This window comes from Apodemus sylvaticus, chromosome 17 (assembly GCF_947179515.1).
Source record: "Apodemus sylvaticus chromosome 17, mApoSyl1.1, whole genome shotgun sequence".
Classification (NCBI taxonomy): Eukaryota; Metazoa; Chordata; class Mammalia; order Rodentia; family Muridae; genus Apodemus; species Apodemus sylvaticus.
Window position 1 is genome coordinate 56,214,331 of NC_067488.1, and position 22,163 is coordinate 56,236,493.

A 22,163-nucleotide genomic window follows, 5' to 3' on the forward strand; every position below is an offset into this window, starting at 1 on the left:
CTTAGCCTAGTTGACCAAATTAACCCTTAACAGGAGAAGATTGAGATCTCAGAGGAAGTCCCATCAAGCTGTCAAAATGGTGTATTTTAGACCTGTCTTTCATTCTACTGTTTGATAGGATAATAAGCAAAAACAAGACATTGGCTTAAGTTCAGAGACATCTAGGAAGACCTTTTCAACAAAGCAGTGTTTGATTTTGATTGGTCATGTATGCCTGTGATAGTATATCAGGTGTGGCAGCATATGGATCCAGTCAGGGGGTTGTCTTACCTAGTATCCCAGATACTGCTATTTCTTTGTGCTGGGAAACCCTGTTTTGAAACAGGACACCAATCTCACTGTTGTATCACCTTGTTATATCTGCTCATCTGAGCTCCCTGCTTCTGTCTGTGGTTTTATACCTAGCCTTCCTCCACCCCATCTCTGCTTCCTCAAGCCACTGGTGAGCACACTTCACTAGCATGTTTCTGTGAGGTCAGCTTTATTCTACTCAAAAAAATTGGTGACAAACCAATGCTTTTCTCTGAGCCCAGGTGATGTCCCTTAGTATATTGCCCCAAAGCCTCATTCGTTGTGTTCCAAATGTCAGGGGCTTTTTCAAAGATGAGTAGTATTCTATTACTTCTATCAATGTTTATATATGTAAGAACACACTAATATATGTACAATAGTAACCAGCTCTGGCACACGTGTGTATGCTTACACACATACACACACACACACACATACACGCACACACGCACGCGCGCGCGCGCACACACACACACTTCATTATCCCTTGATTCCTTAATCCATTCATGAGTCTGTGATCTCTGAGGCTAACTCTGAATCTCAGATTTTGTGAACAGGGCTTCATACACATAGGTGTATTGACACCTCCTTGATCAGCTGATGTCTTTCCTTAGGATATGGACTCTGAAGTGGGACAGCTGTATCCTACAGAAGATAACTATTCAGTTATTTGAAATTTTTTTCCCCATAGAGGGCTTTACAATGTCTCTACTAACGCACAGTCCTGAGATAAAATTTAAACTACAAGGACTGAACTGTGCCCCCCTCATCCTCCCCAAAGCTGCTTTTAAGGCTTGTCTGGCCTGAAGGTGGACCTAGATACCATAGATGGGAAACAGTCATGGTGGATAGTTGTCTAAGGCAGGCTTCTGGTGATGGGGATTGGTGTTCTTGCCTGTGCACACCAGTGGTAGAATGATCTTGGGGGTAACAGGTAGCACGATTTCCTCCCCACCCACCCTGCCCATCATGGCTGTTGAGATACCATGTCACTAGAACATTTTGGCTGAAAGAAGGGTGCAGAAATGTCCCTGGACTCTTTGTTTAGGACCAACAATGGGCAATAGACCAAAGACTTTCCTGATTTCTGCATGCTTAACTGCCCCCTAAGTCTGAGTAAGATCCCCACTCCCTCTAGTGCTGAAGAAACCAGGAATGGGTGGGTGGATAGGGAAGGTACACAGACTGTTCATTCCATTGATGCTAACATATTATGGTTGAGACAAGGTCACAGGGAAAACTCCAGGGAATGTGCCCTGGAAAATGTCTGAGTGGCTTTCTGGAGAAAGTATGTTCGAACACACATGCACAGACACAATAGGGATGCACACAGACTTCTCCCTAACACAAACAGTAGCCACAACTGTGCACATAGGAATGTACCTAGAAAGATGTGCATATATGAGCACTACATTAAATATATGTGCATCAGTACACATGTATACATGTGAGCATGCACAGAAACTTGTGAATGGAGATAGATGGGTAGATAGATAGACAGACAGATGATCGATCGATCGATAGATAGATAGATAATAGATAGATGATATATAGATGATAGATAATAGATAGAGACAGTCAGACAGATGATAGATAGATAGATAGATAGATAGATAGATAGATAGATAGATAGATAGACAGACAGATGATAGAGATAGATAGACAGATGATAGAGATAGACAGATGATAGATAGATGCTAGATGATAGATAGATAGATAGATAGATAGATAGATAGATAGATAGATAGATGCAAGCTTCCATATCAACCTGAATGGCCTGCAAAGCAGGAACAGCTCAAACTCTCTTTCTCATGCTCCAGCTTACATGCATCTGGAGGTCTTCATTGGTCCCTCATCTGTACAGGGCCTGGATCTCTGAGAGACTCAGTCTATGCTACAGAGTAGCAAAGATGATGTATCCTTTCCACTTCCCAGGCTGTGCCACTTGCTAGAGACCTAGGTGCATGTCTTTTCCCTCTCAGACCCTGCTCACTAAGGGTAGTGCCCTGCTGAAGACTACCTTCCACAACTTTCCCATATCACCAAATTATATGGCCTGTGTCCATGGGCACGTCCCAGAGCCAGTGTAGACCCCTTCTCTTCTCAGCCCACCTTTCCCTGACTCTCTGTCCAAGTTGGTGTTCAAGTCATACCCACTGTTTCATTCATTCATTCATTCATTCATTCATTCATTCATTCATTCATGTGTGCGAATGTGTTATGTTGTATGCATATTGTGTGGTATATGTATGGGGCATACATGTAAGTGTGCAGATGTGCATACCCATGTACATGCTCAAGACCAGAGTAGGTATCCTCCTCTAACCTTCTCCACCTGGAGAAAGGGTTTCTCAGTGAACAGGAAGCTCTCAGAATCTACCTTTCCGTGCTTCCAAACATGCTGCAGATTGCTTGTAGAGCAAACGCTGTTACCCACTGAGCCGTCCCCCACAGCCCATGCACGTGTATCTTTAATGATCGAAGTTTAGGACTCTGTGTTTTAGCTAGCTGCTGGAATTTTTTTTTCCCTGAGATTTGTCTGTGAGCTTGTTTTAAGACTTGTGTAGAAACAGAGTGTTCCCTGGACCATTCCGACCATGTAGCATCCCACAGAGGAGACCAGTGACTAGAACCACGGAGAGAAAGAGAGAGACATGGTATTTCACTGTAAAGATCTCGCCTGTTGATGGAAATTCTTCCCAATTTCAGGGCCCAGTGAATCTTTGTGCATCTTTGTGCATCTTCGCATGTCTTCTGCACCACACCACTGCACCTCAAATATCTCCTGGCTATCTATTCTTCCATGTGATTCCTTTCTCTGCTGGAACCTCTGTCAGCTTTCTGAGCAGTGTGTGGGTGGGAAGGTTCCTCCAGCTGCCCTCAGTGGTATGATGCCCTCTGCGGACAGAGGAGCTGGCCAGCACCCTTGGTACAGTGTCTTTTCCCACCAGCTGGAGAGGACACTGCTCTGCTCTGAAGAGGAAGGCAGCATTGCTGAACAAAAGCCCATTGTCACTTCTCCTCAGATTCCATGGGTCAGAAGTGACTTTACTTGGTTTTACAGGCTTTCAGGGCTGCTTGGCTCTGGGTGGCAAGCCCTTCCGTTTTTCTTACCACATCTTCCTCTTTTATCTTTTCTGCCTTCAGAATTTCTAATAGGAGACTTGAACATCTGAGATCTTCTCACCACATTGTAACGCCCCTAGGCCTTTCCTGTGTTCCCCTTCTGTGGGCTCCACACTGTAGGTTTTGCTGACTACTCTCTATACCCGGCCTTTTTTTGCCACACAACATAATCCTGCATCTTAAGACCTGAACACTATTTTCATCTTAAGCCTCTTTCATCTCCTGGTTTTGTGTGGTCACTATGGTGTTTCCTTGTATTTTTTAGCATGATGATAGAATTTAGGATTATGATGGTTCCTTTCTTTGTCCCTGACTCATTTCTGTCTTCTCAGAGTTAACTGTGGAATGTATGTCTTCGGCCTCCCTTCTCTGTGCTTGGCTTTCTGTAGATACCTAGTAGCTCTGTCTGTCAGGCTCTGTTGCATGGGGGAGAAGCTGGAGGTCTATAGGCAGAGAGCAGTAACTGGTCAGTGTTCAGGAAACAGTCAGAATACAGTAAGTGGTTTGGGTATTGTAACTTGTCAACATACGATAAATGGTCAGTGTGCAGTGATTGGTTAAGATCTTTAAAGGGACAGAACCAGCAATGACCAGAGTGTAGAATTTGTCAGTGCACAGTGAGGGGTCAGTAGGCAGTGACTGGCCAGGGGATGCTGTGGGCAATTACTCTCTGGTATACTGCTTGTGTTCTCTGAAAATATTGTGTGCGCACACACACACACACACACACACACACACACACACACGCACATAAGCCTCTTTGGAAGTGAGCTTAGAGCCTAGGGTCCAGCAGCCACCCCCCCAGGCCCCAACCCAGAATGGGCTGGGCTGGTAAATATCGTATCTGTAGTATCCAGACATTTAGGCTGTGTTGCATGGAGGCCCTCCTTCCATTCCACCCCACACAACAGCAGTTATGTATGCAGCCCTGAGTTTCCCACAAGGGCAGGGGTCATGGGCATAATTGGCTAACTGCTGAAGTCTGTGGAACCTGCCTTAGAATAATATAAACATACACGAGATCCCTAAGAAAGCCAATTATATTAAATGTAGTTATCAAATGTTAAAAAAAATAATAAAGCGCATTTTGAATCAAGGGTCTGTTTGCGTCTTTATTAAAGCATTGCATGAAAAGCTCGGCTGTGGAATGACTGTAATTTGAAATAATGGTGAACATAAGCAATGTGTTGTGATAGCCATAGATCTGTAACTTGATATGAAAATACCTGTGATTTCTGTTGGTGACAAAGTCACAGTCACAGCTGAACTATTGTGTTTATTGCTTGCATGCCTAATTGACAGCAGTGTTCACTCCTACCCAGAGAGATGTCAAATAGACGGCGCCCTCCCCTTCCGTCTGGATCCCCATGTCTCAGGTATGTGGCATGAGGGGACTGTCCCTCTTTGGGCAGCACATCATGGCTTCTTCAGGTAACTTTCCTGGCAATAGCACAGGACAGGTATAGGGGTTCTGTCACCTGCATCTTTGGTGAGGCAGCTCTTTGGCTAAGTACCCTTCCAGCAGCAGGTTCGATGGACCGCTCAAACGGTGCCAACTCTGGCACGGATAGGGAAAGGGCTCTCTTGAGGTGGCTTCTCTTCCACCAGCTCTCAGCACCAGACTTCCCTTGGCCTGCCAGCTCATGCACTTCTTCATTCTGCCACAGTCTAATGACTTGTTTTTTTTTGTTTTGTTTTTTAAAAAAAATCTTTTCCTTTGTGTCCACAGCCTCTGCTATCCCCTCCTGAAGCCGGTGGTGGCTTCCACTAGTCAGGTGAATGTGCAGTTGTCTTAAGTCCAGTGGGCTCCTCAGTTTGCACAGTTCACCTGCTTCTCTGGGTGCCAGACTCAGGTTCTTGGCTTTTTACCTGTAGTTTCTGTGAAGGGCACCACCAGCACCACTGCCTGCCAGCCCAGTAGGAGGGCTTGGCACCCAGGGGAGGATCCTTTGGGTCCTTAAAAGTGGAGATAACACACACGCTATTCAGTGGGAATGGATTAATTGGTGGGCCATGAATTTCTGTAGGATCTTTCTTTGTCTTGTATAAATTCAATTTTCAGAAAGATTCCTCGAACAGCTAGTTCTTTTCAGATAGTGATCAGATTGGGGACAAAGCAAATGCCAGGGGTGGCCCTTCTCAGATTGCAGTCTCTTTGGGACCAAATCTGGGTACATGTGATGAGCACCCGCCAAACCCTGGTCCTTCGAAGTGGAACACATTGTTCCAAGTGAGGTGTGTAGGCCAGCGACCTTGGCGGAGGTCAGACATTTCAAGATGGACAGGGCAGGATCCAGAGGCTGCCGCAGAGAAGGCTTTGCTGGAAGGTTTGTAGGAGTACTTAAGACTAGGTAGGGTGGGGGCAGTCATTTCATGAAACTGCTCAAGAGAATGCCAAGCTCCTCCCATGGTAGATTCTGAATTGTTTAGTTGGTTAGCTGTTACAAGGTTCTTCTGGGTTGGGGTGGGAGTTCCGACTAACACTTGTTTCTTCAGGGGTTAGAGAGGGGTGGTGGCAGCCACAGAGACATACTGCTTTCAAACAGCCCCTCTTCTGCCCAGGTGTGGGCATAGTAAAGTCTGGTCAGGCAGACAACATCAAGTTTGGTTGGCCAGTTGGCTCTAGCTTTAATGGTATTGGTCATCCTGCTTCTACAGACCTCAGTTTCCCCCAAGTGCACCCTAAGAAGTTTGATCTTTCTGACCTCCAAGAGCCCTTCAGAACTTGCCCTCTTTTCTTGCATGACACGTGAAGCAGATGAGCCTCAGACCCCAGACAACGCCCATCCTGGCATGCCATACAGGCTAAGCATAGGTCCCTGGTTCCTACCCAAAGCTCTGAGCTGAGCATTTGAAATTCAATTCAGGCAAAGGTGCCTTCAGGCCTCCCGTGCTGGTCCCAGTGCTGTTAGCATGGAGGGACCCTCTAAAAAGGCCAGCACTGCCTTTAGCTCTGTGCCTCCAGACACAAATGCCGGCTCTTCCTTGCGGAAGAATGGAGGCAGCGGCGGGGAAATGCCTGCTGGCTTCCTCTGGGGCTGGTTGTGGGCATCCACCGCCTGTGCCATTGGGTGTCCCGCAGCTGGCTGGAGGCGGGCACACAGGAGGCCCAGGATGCAATGTGGTGGTGGGGACGACTGTGTGTTTCTGGTCGACTGTGCTATTTTCAAACCCCTCGAAACCGCCTACAGAGAGCAGCCTGCCCTGAACCTGTCTAGCAGCACGTCAGCCCGCTGGTCCTCCTTGTGGTTCTGCATTCTTCCCAGGACCCGGGGTAGAAGCCAGTTGGGGGCTGGGCTCTCTTCCCCGACTAGCGGCGCCAACCCGGCCGCTCTGCAGTGAGGCCCCAGCGCACCTAGGTGGAGCCCGACCCGCAGTTTTCAGCTGGACCAGCCCCACCTGACCCGCCGGCACGCCAGACGGGGGCGCTGCAGGGCGGCCAGGTCCCCCGGGTCCCCTCCGCGGCCCAGTGCGCATCGGCAGGCAGCTCGGCGGCCCGGGCGCTGCACAGACGGCGGCAGGCGCGGGCCAGAGTCCGAGGCAGCGCGGCCTGGCCGCCTGGGCCGACAGAGACCCACGCCGCGCTCCCGTTCCCGCCGCAGCTCGCAAAGACGCCGAGGCGAGCGGCGGGCGCGCGCCACCAGCACCGGAGCAGCAGCGTCCCGCGGGCGGCGAGGCGCGCAGCGTCTCCGGCCCCACCTGTCGGCGCGGCCACCCTCAGCGTCGCCCCCGGCGTCCCCAACCAGCGCGGGCGGCTCGCGGCAGCGCTGGGCCCGGCCTCGTCCGGGCTGCGGCGGCGGCGGAGGCGCGCTCTCCCGGCTGGGCACTGAGGGAGGCCCGCACCGTCCCGGGCAAGGGGACCGGCCCGGCGGCTCCGGGCCGTGCAAGTTGGACTGCGGCGGACTCGGCAGGGCCGCTCGGGGCCCGGCGGCAGCGATGGTGCTGCGGCTCTACGAACGGCGCGCAGCCCCGGCCCTGAAGCTGCCTCTGCGCGGCGGTGGCAGCGGCGGCGGAGCGGCCCCCTAAGCCCCCCGCCGGAGCGAGAGCGGGCAGCGGCGGCGGCGGAGCCCGAGAAGGCGGCGGCGGCGGCAGCGGCAACAGAGCAGTGGAGGAAGGCAACGCCGATCTCTGGCGCGGGGCGACAGGAGACCAGAGCCGGGGCCGCGCCGGACCCCCAACCCGCCGGGCCGTTGCGCAATCCGCGGCCGGTCTGGGCCCTGTTGGCGGCGCGGCTCCGGGGGCGGCGGCGGGGCTGATTCATGGGGCCGCGGCGGCCAGTCCCCCGCTCCCGGGCCCCCGGCGCCCCGCAGCGCGCGATGGTGGCCGAGTGGCCGGAGCGGCGGCCGCCGCGGCCCGAGACTTTCTGCTAACCTCCCCGCCCCCGCCCGCCCCCTCCCCGGCGCCCTCCCCCGCGCCGTCCCCTCCCCCTGCCCAAAAGACACAGATCGCCTCCCGGAGTGGCGCCTCCAGTCGCGGCGGAGCGCGGCGTTGGCGGCGGATGGAGGGCGCGATCGGGCGGCCAAAGCGGCTGCACCCAGCGGGGCGCTGATGCGGCTCCTGGACCTTCGCTGCGCGACTTCGGGGGCGTCGGCCGAGTTGGCACTCCGCGATGCAGCTCCTGAAGGCGCTCTGGGCACTCGCAGGGGCCGCGCTCTGCTGCTTCCTCGTCCTGGTGATTCACGCGCAGTTCCTCAAAGAAGGTAATTGTCCCCGGCGCGCGCGGTACCCTACACTGCTCGCGGCGGCCCCTGCGCGTGATACTGTTTCCAGCACCTTCCAGCGCTGCCAGCGAGGTGGGCCGAGGCTCTGCGGGGCCAGAGTGGCCGATGGCGCGAGCCTTCCCAGAGCCCAGCGCTGGATCTGCCGCTCCTCGGTGCCTCTGGGCTCATGGTCGGCGCGGATTAGGTGCGAGCCCGGATGTGCTGGGGCCTGGCTAGCTCCTGTGTGGTCCTGGAGCCCAGGCTAAAGCCCAGGCTGCGGTTGCCATCCCCTGCCCCGCAAGGCTCGGTGGCAGTTGCGCCTACCCGCATGCCACCGACCCTCGGTAGGTGGCACCAGCGCTCCACTTTGGTAGCCTGGCTGAAGCCAGTGCTGAGCAGGCCAGGACTGAATGGATTGGGGGCTGGGGAAGAAAAGGCTGTTAAGGGGTGAGGACTGGGGAAACTGCACCCATGTCCCTTGCTGTGCTGCTTTACAGATCGGTCGGGTACCCACCAGACTCAGGCTAGGTGGACAGAATTCTTCATCGTCAAAATGCCTACAACTCGAGAACGCTCACGTTCTGGGTTCCTTTGCCCTCCTGGTCCCTTCTAGATTGCAGGATTGTCCCATCCAGTTCTTGAGACTGTTATTGTGCGGTTCACATTGTATTCCGTGGTCACAGCGGCCCTTTGGGATTCTTTCCATTGGCTTGTTTGGTGTGCACTGGTAGGCAGCAAATAGTGGGCACTGTGTTGGAAACTTCTTGCTCTTTAGTCTTGGTGTCGCTGGAGTCAGCCTGCTCTGGTGGGCACCCACTGTAGGTGGTCGCTAGAGCCCTTGCACATGCTATACCTGTGCTGCCCAGCCTATACCTGTGCTGCCCAGCCCTCCCCTACGCCAGTGGGAAATACTGAGCCCTGGAAAGTACAGGTACAGATTCCTACAGCTCTTCTCACTAGCTCCAGGTTTCTAAGGATGAAAGACTGGAAGTATTCTATAGCTTCCCTGCCTAATTAGTGAGCTACCTGGATCCTGGAAGCATTCTAGCCTGCTATACATTGTTAGATAGTTCTCCCTTGATTTCAGGTGCTACTTTGGAGAAAGTAGCTGGTTTTGCCGTAGGTGGATGAGCTCCTCCGCTGGAACTTACAGGCGCGTCTTGGGGTTGGAGGCTGGTCTTCCTTCAACCTTAGGTGATTTACTTCATGAGTGGGCAGTTCTGCCACGGGCTGGGGGTCCCTGCTAGTGAGATAACTCTTTCCTGCAAACATGAGTCATTTCCTTCAGCCCCTACCCTCTCCCCCAGGGCGGTCCTCAAGTTGGTATCATCTGCTAGGCAGTTCTGTGTGTGTATGTGTGTGTGTGTGTGTGTGTGTGTGTGTAGAAGACCACATGGTGACATGGTGTGCCACAAGCCCCAGGACGTGGGGTCCTTATACTTTGAGACCTTGTTTGGGGTCCACATTCTCTACCCTTTCCACTGCTTCTTTGTTGTCTGGGGTATTCACCTGAGGGAAAAACATGGGTCTTAAGGTGTCGGGGCTTCTTTGAGTTCATCCAGCCTGCTTGAGTTGTGTTGTAGTGAGCAGTCCTATGTGGCCACAAAGAGATGCTGGTCATTTGGAGACTTGCGAGCCAGTGGATGGGTTCCTTCTGGCTGGGACTGGTGGGGACAAAGCAGTCCCAAAGTCTTCTAAGCTCTTAGATTTGGTCCTTTGGTCAAGAGGGAAGTTCTTGTGTCCATGGTGGCCAGGTGTGAGGTCACAAAGGCAGTATGCCTTTGGCACCTGTGTTCTGGAATGGAGGGGAATGTCCCCTAAGGGTGGATTTGCAGGCAGCCTGGGCATTTGGTGTGGACAGACATATGCATGCTATGGCAGATGGTAGAGTAAGGCAAGGAGGTAGGACATGCTGGCCATGGGGACATAGGACATGAAAGCAGTGTCTTGGAGGCTGCTCTTGAGGAAAAGCCCAGTGGTTACCCTGCCTTTCTGGTGGGAGCTTGAGAGCCCTGTTGTCCACTCTGACTTGTTTGTTTCTGGGGCCCTGGGGCCCAGTGCCCTTTTGCTGTTGCCATCTGTTCAAAAGGTCAGGGATGGGATCCCTGTACTTGTTTGCTTGCTGACTTGTTTGTTTGTTTGTCTCTTTCAGTCTCTGGTATTAGAAGCAGGAGCCTCAGGATAGGCCTTAGGGTGTGCAGTGAGAGGCTAAGAACGGTGGTTCCCAGGGTGGTTCCCAGGGGAGTCTCAGGGCCCTTCTGGGAGGCTTGGGTTGCAGACTGGAATCTGCCAGGAGAGAGGGAGCTAAGCAACTTGGACAATTGTGCCTGGGGATGGATTGAGAAAGCGCTGTATAAATAGCCATTTCCATGAATCTGGTTTTTCTCCCCGAGGGGGGTGAAGAATGGGGGACCCAGGGAGCCATTTTTTCCACACTTTTCTCTTTTGTGTGGAGATGCAGGCTACCCCGTGGCTAATCTATCCCACTCTGGCTGGCCTGTCTTGCAGCGATTGCAAAGATGAATAGGGCTGTGAACCTAGAGAGAGGAGAATTATGGTCCTAATTGCAGCCCGGGCCTGTCCAGTTTCTGTTAGAACAGGTCTTGCTCACCGTGCCTACTCAGTGGAGGTAGCCAGAGGGCTGGGGGCAGGTGACCATAGCTAAACCACAGGGTTCTGGCATCAGTGGGGTGCCCTAACGACCCTGCTGGGATATTACCAGCCTTGCTTGTTTGTGCAGGGTTTGTACGGACTCCAGCTTCTCCGAGCTAGGACAGGTCAGAACAAGGGTGATGTGTCAGGAGCCCTGCCTTAGGAGAACAAGGCAGGGTGGGTGGAGGACGGAAGGAGGAGGGAGCAGGAGGCTATGCCCACAGTTTTTTTTTTTTTTTAATTATGTGGGACTTGGGACATGGAGTTAGGGTGACAGCTGGGATTATGAACATTCTTGAAATCTTTGAAGCATCTGAGCCGGGGCAGGGCAGCACAAGGTCTTGTTTGGATACTTAACCTCTGTGAGATAACAAATACCATACAGTGAGACTCGCAGCCCAGCCCTGGCTGTCCATAGCGGTCCAGGCTTTTCTGACCCGTGGGGCCCAAAGGAGACAGGACCAAGATTTAACCCCCCAACCCTTTTGTCTGGCAGAGACATCCCTGCGTGTCCCCATTCGGGTGGATTTGAGGTTTAACTCTCTGTCCTTGTAAATCCCATCGATGGCTAGGCAGGAGTGTTGCATGAGCCAAGGGCGCTATTGAAAATCCTCTTTCTTGGGTTAATACTGAGTGCTTGTGGGGGAGATGAGTGTGTGTGTCCGGCTCCCCCAGCGTCTTAATTCTCGGGAACTTACACTCGCTTCACCCAGCGTTATCTTCCTCGGCTGTTCCCTGAGCTGACTGTTGATTGAGCAAATAGGATTCAACTTTAATTTATTTAGTTAGCTCCCTACTTCGGAAGTCAAGTGTATTCTGTGAGCCTGTGTGGCCATGCTGAAAGGGACACACTTAACCCTAGGCAGGCATGCACGGGTACTAAGTTGTATCTCAGTAGAAATCACTAAGTGACAGCATTCATTCAAGACCTACACCAAAGCCAGGACACTTGTATATCTCTGACATTGGACAGTTCATTTATTTTTACTTTTAGGGATTTTTTGTGTGTGTTTGCATGTGTGTATATGCTCGTCTGTACGTGTGTCTGTAGAGGTTGTGCCTGCATATGTAGAAGCCAGAGGTCAACGTTGGATGTCATGCTTTAGATGCTGTGCCCCAGAAAGCTCCTAAGACAGGGTCTTTCTCTGCTTTGGAACTCACTGACACGCTAGGCTGACTGGGCAGTGAGCCCCAGGGCCCTACCTGTCTGCCTCTTCAAGATTAGAATTATAGGCTACAGTTCCAAGACCGGGTTTTAAATAGGTTTGTTTGTTTGTTTGTTTGTTAATTTATTTCATGGTTTCTGTGGATCCGAGTCAGACTCTCAGCCCACTGGCAAACACTTTACCAATTAGCCCGGCATGGTGGCACACGCCTTCAATCCCAGTACTCAGGAGGCAGAGGCAGGCAGGCGTCTGTGAGTTTGAGGCCAGCCTGATCTACAGAGCGAATTCTAGGACATCCAGGACTGTTGTTAGACAGAGAAACCGTGTTATAAAATAAAATAATAAAATACAAACAAAAAAGCAAAACAAGCAAAAACAGACAAAGAACTTGAACAACATACCAGTTACTAGTCCTAAGAAATTATTATTTAAAAAAAAAAAATGCTTGGTGGGGCTGGAGAGATGGCTCTGCAGTTAAGAGCACTGGCTGTTTTTGCTGAGATCGTAAGACCTGTAACTCACTTCCAGAGGATCTAATACCCTCTTCTGACCTCCATGGGGACCAGACACACACCACAGGGCAAACAGATACACGTTCAGGCAAAAAATATTAATATAAGAAAAATAATAAAGTTTTTTTACAAAATTATTGAATTTAAAAAGTATATCATTCCTGTCATAAGTTCTTGTTTCTCTGGATAGGCTATGGCAGTGGGTGGGGACCGGTGGAGCCCATGGGGGTTCAGCCTGACTGTTCTTGGTAGAGGCTGAGCCGTGCTTGGCTCCAGCTTAGATCCATCCCACGATGCACTGAGGCGTTTAAGGAAAGGGCTTTTTGCAGACCTGTGTCCTCAGTTCCCTGAGTCAGTCTGGATCTCACACCCTCTCCAACATAGCTCAGGGCTGCTTATAGAGGGTCCCAGCTCTGCCCATGGATGCCAGAGCTCCGCAGTGCTGTCTTCTCCGTCTTTATCAGGATGCAGAGCTTCACGAGGTATGTGAGAAGGCAGGGCATCTGCCTTCCCCGTGACCAACATCTGCTTCTCCCTGGCTTTCCTGTAGACTTTACCGAGAGGCCAGGTAAGCAAGCGAACAGCTTGCTAGAGAGAGTTGGCATTGGAAAAGCTTCGAAATAACCAGCTCCTTTATCATCATTTACTATCACTTCCTGTGTGACACAGAATCTAAATAAAACCTACATTCGCCATAATAGGATTCTCATCTGCTGAATGTCTGACAACTGTAAAAGTTAAAACATGAAGGGGTTGGTGATGGAAGTGACTGCACACGGCTCACCGTGGCTTGCCAGAAGCCGCGATTTTCCAGCTCTCCAGCACAGAGCCAGAGGGAAGACCCTTGAGAGACAGGTAGCAGTAGGGCTGTGCTGTGCTAGGGTATCTAAACAGACTGTCCACTTGGGAAAGGCTGTACATAGTTACAGAGCTGGTCTTCCCTGTGCATCTTGGGAAACTCAGTCTTCTATTTTGTCTTGACATAAATTCAGTATTTGAAAGCCAGGCTCAGTCCTTGATTCTGATGTATTGACTGCTTGTTCAGCCCATGTAGTATGTAGAATGTGCAGATAGGTGGTATTAATATTTGTTAATATACAGGGTGTCAGAGGGGACAGTCTTAGGATGTCCACTGCTGACCTTTTTGTAAGTAAGGTGTTTGTGTTCATGAATATGATTATATATTAATTAAATACTGAGATGTTTATATCGTACGTAATTTGCATAAGCTTATAAATTCATGAGCATGTATTACAAACTTGATTAGAAATACAGCTGTGTAATGAGGGTGATGGTGGGGGCTGCTCCCTCTCCTTGTTTCTATACGAGTGGATCCATGGGTGTTGTGTGAATGCCTATAGCCTCCTGTGGCCCGAGCATACATGAAATCCTCACTGTGACTCATAGGACTACAAGTGTGCCTGTGGCACATGGATGCCAGCATGCATGTTCTTTACTACGTGGGGTAAGTCTGCCTCTCTGGTTTCTGTCCTCCATCCACAGGAGAGGCCCCATCCTGCCTGTATTGCATTCCTTCCCCACAAGGCTTCTCTTTTTCTTTTTCTTTCACTTGGACATCATCTGTGGTTTTACTCACCCTTGTCTATGAGGCATGGCACTGTAGCTCTTGAGTATGCACAGGCATCGCACACACCTCATTGTACAAACAAGGTACATGCAACATATATACACAGCTTGTGCATACCACAACACATCACATATACCACATAAATACATTCCATATACACATAGTTTATACAATCACATCACATACACATACGAGCCATACATATGTATATCCCATATTAACACCACATGCAATCACACTACCCATACACAACATACGTATTCATGATGTACAAGTATTCTACATATAAATACATACCACACCTACATATACACTATAGACCAAATAAGCACAACACATATAAATAAATGTACAACATATGTACATGTAACCAACATGTACATTGGCACCTCATTACACATATCTTCGTATATTTGTGGCTTATTAATACCTCATGCACATGTAGCCCATGTGTATGTATAATATATTAACATTTCATGCACAAATATCCCACAATACACACAATATATTAACACCTTATATACTTCTAATACCCCCATATTACAGAGACACACTTGCCACACATATAAACCACACATATAAACCACACACATAGAATATATACATATAATGTATACCTATAAGCACAACACATAAACACCAAACACACTATGCACATCACATGTATATATCATATACATTGAATATACATGTATAACATAAGATACATAAACATATCACACTCTGAATACATACATATTCTATATATGTTGTCCATGTACACTACAATCATGTGTGCATGCTTCACATTTTATCACACAGATACTATACAAACAACATCTGTACACACTTCCTACAGACAGGACACTCAAAAATTATCCACTATAGATATATCCACGTACAGCACATACATTCCATGTGCCACACATACTACCATACCACATTACTTCTCAGATACATACCACATTCCATTCGTAACCAACATAACACATACCCCCCACATACACACCATATACAAGCTTGTTGCACGTGAAAACATATACCACACATATATCTCACACAAACCCATACCACACCTACAGACATACAGTGCACACACATCCCACACAAAAATGTATGCCCCCCAACATATATACATGTATATATCCACACAAAACACATCACCCTTGCAGACACCATGCACCCTACCTCCACAGTCTTCTCATCCGCAACAAGAACGGTGGAGGCTGGATCCAGCTCAGGCCTGTTCTCTGCTTTTGTTGCTAATCATCCTGTATCTGGTACCTAGGAGCCAGGCCTCTCAGAGCATTCAGAATACCACAGAGGGCAGGGAGTGTCCAGAGGAAGGGAAGACAGTGCATTTTCACAGATGAAGAAAGAGGTGTGGCCTAGTGAGAACTAAGGGCAGGCTTTGGGTTTCTGAGGCTAGGGCCAAGAGGTCAATAGAAGAAGACAAACTCCATGGCCTCTTGGCAGCATGGCAGATAGGTGGTGCCTGAAGTTGACTAGCGCATGCCCTGTTTAGAGCAGCAGGGCCTCAGCACATCATTGAGTAACCGTGACACAGTGGTCCTGCCTCCCACTGTTCTGCCTGGGGCCCTTTCTCTCCTGCTTTCTCCACGTTGGGTGAATGTTAGAGAGTTTATGGGAAGGCTTGATCTTGACTCCGTGTCCTCTTAGCTCTGTGATTGCCTGGCTGTGTCCTGTGACCTCACTGTTCTGGTGGTGGTGGTGGTGGTGGTGATGATGATAGTGGTGGTGCTGGTAGTGCTGGTAGTGCTGGTGGTAGTGGTAAGGGGAGGAGGGTCCTGTAAAATTGACAGGCCTCCACAATCTGAGATAGGGGTTTGTTCTGAAGAAAGTGAAACACAGGCCAGTGTGAGGGGCCAGGTGGCTGGGAGTGGTCACACAGGCTCACTCTCACACTGGTCCACTTCAGGACCATAGCCAAACCTGGGGTCTAGGGCACACAAAGGAACTAGAACAGATGTCAGCACTGGCCGGATGAGGATACCCTGTTACTACAGCTCTCATGGAGGGTTCATCCAGGAGTGCACTCAGTGAGTTGGGTGAAGACATTTTCCAGAAGGCTGGTGTCCTGATTACTAAGAGCCAAGAGAATAGTCAGGGTCACATCTGTATGGGGAGTGCTACCAGGGTCATGCAGTGTGGATAGGTGGTGAGGGAGGGGTGGTTCAGCCACCTGTCCTGGACAGCCTCTGCCCTGTAGTTCCCTACCCCCAGCTCTAGTGTGTGCTCACCTCAAGAGTAGGCCCTGTCTGCAATCTCACTGTGCCTCCCTGGAACTGACAAAACCTGAAGCAATGTCAGCTTCCACAGAGAAGGATGGGCAAATATTGGCAGTCTGGAGGAAGTGGCGTCCCTCAGGAAGGCCTGGCTTCTGTGAATGGTGCCTGAATCCTGTTCAACTCCTAGTCGCTGGCCCTGGCCTCATTGGATTCGTCCTTGAAGCGCTGTCTAGACTCCACTGTTCACAGCTGGTAACCCTCACAATGCCCAAGTGATCTTAGGCCTTTTCTTCAGCAAACAGGCATTTCATTGGAACAGCATGGCAGGAAGTGGAAGCTAGACTCACTGTACACATCCCCAGCCCCATCTCATAGGCATCTGGATTCACAGCCACACACAGGCTCCAAGGGCCCCAGCTTTTAGGGAACGTTTCCCAATGAGTGAGATCAGGCTGGCTACTCTATGCATGTGACATTAGTGTGACCAGAAAGACAAAGGAGACCTTGGAGTTAGTGTGACTGGAAGGACAAAAGAGAGACATTCCTGGCCGCTTTCAGCTCTCTACTGATTCGTTTTCTGCTCCCAAGGACAGGACACATGCAGACCTGGGCCTAGCTTGGATAACAGGACAGAACTTTGAAACTATCCAAGTCCACCCATATGAGGATGACTCCAGGCAGTTCTCTGGGATGATGATGCACCAGCCATGTGCTGCTAGTTTTATGCCAATTCTACAGAAGTTAGAGTCATTTGAGAAGAGCGAGCCTTGGTTGAGAAAATGCCCCTACTAGATTGGCCTGTGGCAATCCTGTAATGCATCTTCTTGATTGGTGATTAATATGTGAGAACCTAGCTCACTGTAGTCAGTACTATCTCTGGGCTGCTGGTCCTTGGTGATAAAAAAACAGGCTGAACAAGCCATGAGGGGCAAGCCTGTAAGCAGCGCTCCTGTGGCCTCTGTATCAGCTCCTGCCTCCAGGTTCCTACCTTGAGTTCCTGTTCTGACTTCCCTCAGTGAAGGACTGTGACCTTATAGTTCTAAGATAAAATAAACTCTTTCTTTCACAAGTTGTTTATGGACATGGTGTGTTATCATAGCCATAAAAATCATAACTTAGGTGGAAATTGGTTCCAGGATTAGGGTATGGCTGTGATGGACTCAACCATCTTTTGGGGAGATCTGTGGGAGGATTTTTGAACTTCAGCCTAGAAAACTCATTGGGTTCTCAGCGCTTGGTGAGAAATTATAGGAACTTGGAAGATAATGCTGAGAATAGTTTAGATGATAGAGGCCTGCCTCCTAAAGTTTCTTAGGGAAGCAGAGACTCTACCAGGGCCATTTGTGTGATATTTTGAACTAAGAATACGTGGTTCTGGTCATCTGGGGCTGGAAAATTAGCTCATGACTAAGAAGAGATTAGCACCATTGAGGCAGAGTCTTCTGGGAAGTCTATTCTTCAGAGTCCAGCAGCACACAGTGGGTGTGGCCCTGAAGTAGTCAGTTATACCTCAAGTTGACAGCCAAAGTCGGCCATGCCAGAGTCTCCCAGGTGGAGCTGGCTTTGAAGAGGTCATAGAGAGCTCAAGCGGAGGCTTTGTTTTAGTCAGGGTTCTCTAGAGCCACACATCGTGAGTGGCCAGGACAGGCTGTTAGTAATTGCAGCGGAAGCCCAGCATTAACAGGGTCATGAATAGAAGTTGAGGCCGGGTGCCATGTGTAAGGGCGAGTTCCTGAAGAGAGACCAGGAATGGAATTGCTGATGATGACGCTGTGTCCCAGATGCAGAGCCTCCAGCATTTTGGACATGCCAGTACCATGGGATGACAGCCAAGGACAGCAGCAGCCATGGAGCGGAACTATCCTTGACCTAAGAGAGAAGCTACATAGGTTGTGGAAGACAGAATTGGGGAAGTGGCCCAGAAGATGTCTTACCCTGCCCCTTTTATACTGTTGGGCATTTGCTTTGCTTTAACTTGATTGTGACTGTGCTCTGGCTGCCCTTCCCCCCCTTAGAGTAAGAAAGTAAGTCATTAAAGTCTGATCTTACAGAAGCCCCCAGTTACAAGATTTTAGAACTTTAAGGGAAAATGTAGATATTTTAGAGAAACTTTGAGCATCGGAAGAGACTGGGCATTTCAATGAGACTGAACTCTTATTAAAGCATTTCAGTTTTTAAAGATTCTCAGACTTGTAAAAGTTTGAATGTTTTGCTCGATGATATTAATATTAATAAGGGATGTTGAGGATGGTTACGTTTTAACAGTGACATTTGTGTGCCAAGCTGACAAGGGGCCTACGATGATGGCTGGTTTCATGTTAACATGACACAAGCTAGAGTTATTTTTGAAAGAGGGAACTTTAGTTGAGAAAATACGCTGTTCCTTCCCCCGCCCACTGTACCAGAGTAGCCTGCGGGCAAGCCTGTGGTATAGTTTCTTGATTGATGATTGTTAGGGGAGGTCCCGCACACTGTGAGTCATGGCTGGTGTTCTTAGATGCTATGAGGAAGTAGTCTGAGCAAGCTAGTCAGCAGCATTCCTCCATGGCTTCTGCTTCAGTCTTTACCTCTCTTTTCCTGCTCTGATGTCCCATCGTGATAGGATGAGACCTGGGAATTATAAGATGAGATAAACCCTTCTGTCCCCAAATTGTTTTATGGTCACGACATTATATCACAACACTGGAAGCCCACTTTAAGACTAGCAGCGTCTTGGACCGTGAGTGTGTGCTTCCTCTCTAGTTGCTTCTCTTGCTTCGTACATTATTTCTTTGCTGTGTGTAATTCTTCCGAGAATGTAGAACATGAGTCTGTGGGAAAATAGCCTCTGTTGACGGGGCGCACCCACCCCACCCCCAGTCTGGTTCAGCACATTCTGTTGAAAGCCTGAATGGTTCCAGCCATGGCCTGGCTTTGAGAGCTGCCAGTTGGCTATTCCAGGAGCCTACATCGAGGCTGCACCTGTCTGTCATATGCCTTCTGTGTGGACAGAGGACCCAGCAGGCCCTGTTTTCTCATGCAGCCCCGGGGCTCGGGTGCAGAAGGGAAAATTGTCTTGCTGACCACGTTAACCAAAACATGATCCCAAGCAGCAGGGACAACCTGGGTGGGCCATGCAGGTGTGGACCTCAACATATTGGAGAGCTACCACCTTAGGTCTCAGGACAGTGGCTCCTGTCGACTTAAGCTGAGCGTTGGGGACTCCAAATCCATAGATAGCATGGACCCTGGAGGCCTGGAGTAAGTAGTGTCAGCAAGAGTGGCCACAGAGGTAGTTGGTCTCCTTTTTCATGGGGCATCTCTGGATAGTCAGATGGCAATCCTGCTTCAGGGATGCCCTCAGACCCCGGCCCACTCTCGTCATATTTGTGTTTTTATAGACTGAGCTGGGATTTATGATTCTCTGGAGCCAGGATATACAGAGTAGTCTATAGCCTGCCTGCTTCCCGACCGCTTGAGTTGCTCAAATGTGGACCCTGCTTCCTAGCAGAGCCTTTTGTGGATTGTAAGGAGGCCTCAGGTCCCACCCCTTCCTCAGTTGTTTGGCTCTAGGAGGGAGGCTGATAGGCTGGACTACTGGGGGCGGGGTCTCCCTAAGCTAGCTCTCTCTACTCACTGGGAACCCCAGAGGGATACTGGATCTCATTGTGGAAATTAGTAGGCTGCAGGATCAGCATTTACCTTGAAGTAAAGATGGGGTCATCTCTGCAGTGACAGAGACAAGGCATAGATCTGGGGGTGCTGAGCATGCACATGGGCCTGGCAGGTGACCAAAGTGACAGCTCTTAGCTGTCACCTCATTTAATCCTCAACCCACCTTTAAGGAGAGTGACTGTTTCAAGACTGTCCTTGAGGAAACTCAAGGACAGAGTCACAGAATCTTGGCTACAGCTCCAGAGGTATGAACTTGAAAGCCAGGTAACCATTCCAGGACCGTTTCTAGACCTGCTTCCAGGGAGGAAGACCACAGCTATGTGCCCCGGAAGGTTACCTGGGGGGTGTACCCCCAAGTCACAGGTTTGTCAGAAGTTTCAAGAGGATAAGAGACCACCTACATTCTGACTCCTTGACCATCCCCTAGGTCAGGTTCAAACTGAGTTATTGTGGGCTGCAGCAGATTGACTTCTGGTGCTGAGGGTGGCTTCTAGCTAATGGTCCCTGGTTCTGACACCAAGGACAGCCCTGGCTGTTTCTTTGTGTGGCCTTGTCTCATTTCAGGCAGCACAGAGCCTGCTACATCTAGAAGCTCTGCACTTGGGAAAACAAGCTATGGCCTAGGACAGTGGTTCCCAACCTTCCTAATGCTGTGACTCCTTAATGTAGTTCCTCATGTTGAGGTAACCCCCAACCATAAACCTTCTCGTTCTGGCTTCATAACTGAATTTTGCTACTGTTATGAATCGTAATATACATGTCTGTTATTATATATCTATATATACATATATATACATATAATTTTATTATGATTCATAATATACATATCTGATATGTAAGATATCTGATATGCAACCCCTAAAGGGGTCATGACCAACACGTTGAGAACTGCTTCTCAAGACCCAGAAGAAGCTTCAGGAGCTGTCGGCAGACTAGTCCTCCAGGCCTGTCCCGTGTGGAGCCTCCTGGGCCCATGTGATCCTTCTGAATATATTTAGAAGAGGTCATGCAGCCTTTAAAATATACACTTTCCAAAGCTAGCTTCTGCCTTGGAGAAGGCGGATTTTATTAGCCAATCCCCTCCCTTCTGAGGAGCACAGAGGCAGAGAAGCAGGCCCTCTGATTCACCTCGCTGATAGAGCCTGAGTCCTCCTTCTAAATAGCCCCAGCTTTCACAGAGACACAGAATGCATCTTCATACCTCCTGTCCCCAGGGAACACCCACACAATGACAGCTTCTTGTTCTTCTGCCTGTTGCCGGGAGGACAACCTTAATAGACATGCCAGATTCCTTTTAGTGTGCAGGTAGTGAGCGCTTACTGGATGCAGGCTCAGGGTATGTGTGCTGGGGGAAGGCAGTGCAGTGGGGGTGACTGGTCAGGGTTCCCTGGGATCCCCGTGGAAGGATGGTGCAGGGATGGAATCCATGCACTTTGAGAAGCCGATGTTTCAAGGGGTCATTGCTTGGTTGGTTCCCAAACAGGTGACCCAGGAACTCAGTGTTCCTTTCTCAGGCTAAAGCTCTTCACAGATAGGATTTGGGGATACTATTGATGTGTCTGAAATCAAAGAAAAAGCTCTTGTATAGAAGAGACATGCTCCCCACCTTACACACACACACACCCCCACACACACCACCACCACCACCACCACCACCACCACCACCACCACCACCACCACCAAATGCACATAACACCAGGTATTGGAAGTGACATGTGAAGCTGGAAGTAGTGTCTGTAGACATGCTGCAGGGAACACCCTCCCCTAGAGCCTGTGGGCGACCATGTCTCAGCCTATACCTTGATCTCACATCAGGCCTTAGTTGTCCAAGGCAAAAATGCCATGTTTTACTCAATGAGTTTGTGGGAAATTGTGGGCTAGTTTCAAGAAACAGTGGCAACATACACAAATAATGGAGGGGTCCTAAGAGCCTGGAGTTTGAGCTTACCCCTTTGTGTATAGTGTGTGTGTGGGGGGGGTGTGTGGATAATGTGTATTTAGGGGGTGGATATATGGTATGTATGGAATGCGTGTATGTGATGTGTGGGTATATATGTGGTCTGTGTGGTCTGTGTGTATATGTGTAATGTATATGTGTGTGTGTGGTGTGTTTGCATGTATGTGTGTATACTATCTGGTGTATGTGTGTATAGTCTGTGTATGAGGGTTTGTGATGTGTTGTGTTTGTATGTGGTATGGGGGTGCGGCGTGTGAGTATGTATATGTGTGTGTGAACAGTGTGTGTA

At 49.7% G+C, this 22,163-nt stretch overlaps 1 protein-coding gene across 1 annotated transcript in view; it reads left to right on the forward strand.

Annotated features, from left to right (window-relative positions):
- The first annotated feature begins 6,895 nt into the window (after positions 1-6,895).
- Tafa5 (TAFA chemokine like family member 5) overlaps positions 6,896-22,163 on the forward strand; it is a 141,350-nt gene continuing 126,082 nt past the window's right edge. The window contains exon 1 of the mRNA XM_052161510.1: positions 6,896-8,117. Within this exon, the coding sequence (XP_052017470.1) occupies positions 8,027-8,117 (91 nt within the window). The 5' untranslated portion in view covers positions 6,896-8,026. The remainder of the gene's footprint in view (positions 8,118-22,163) is intronic.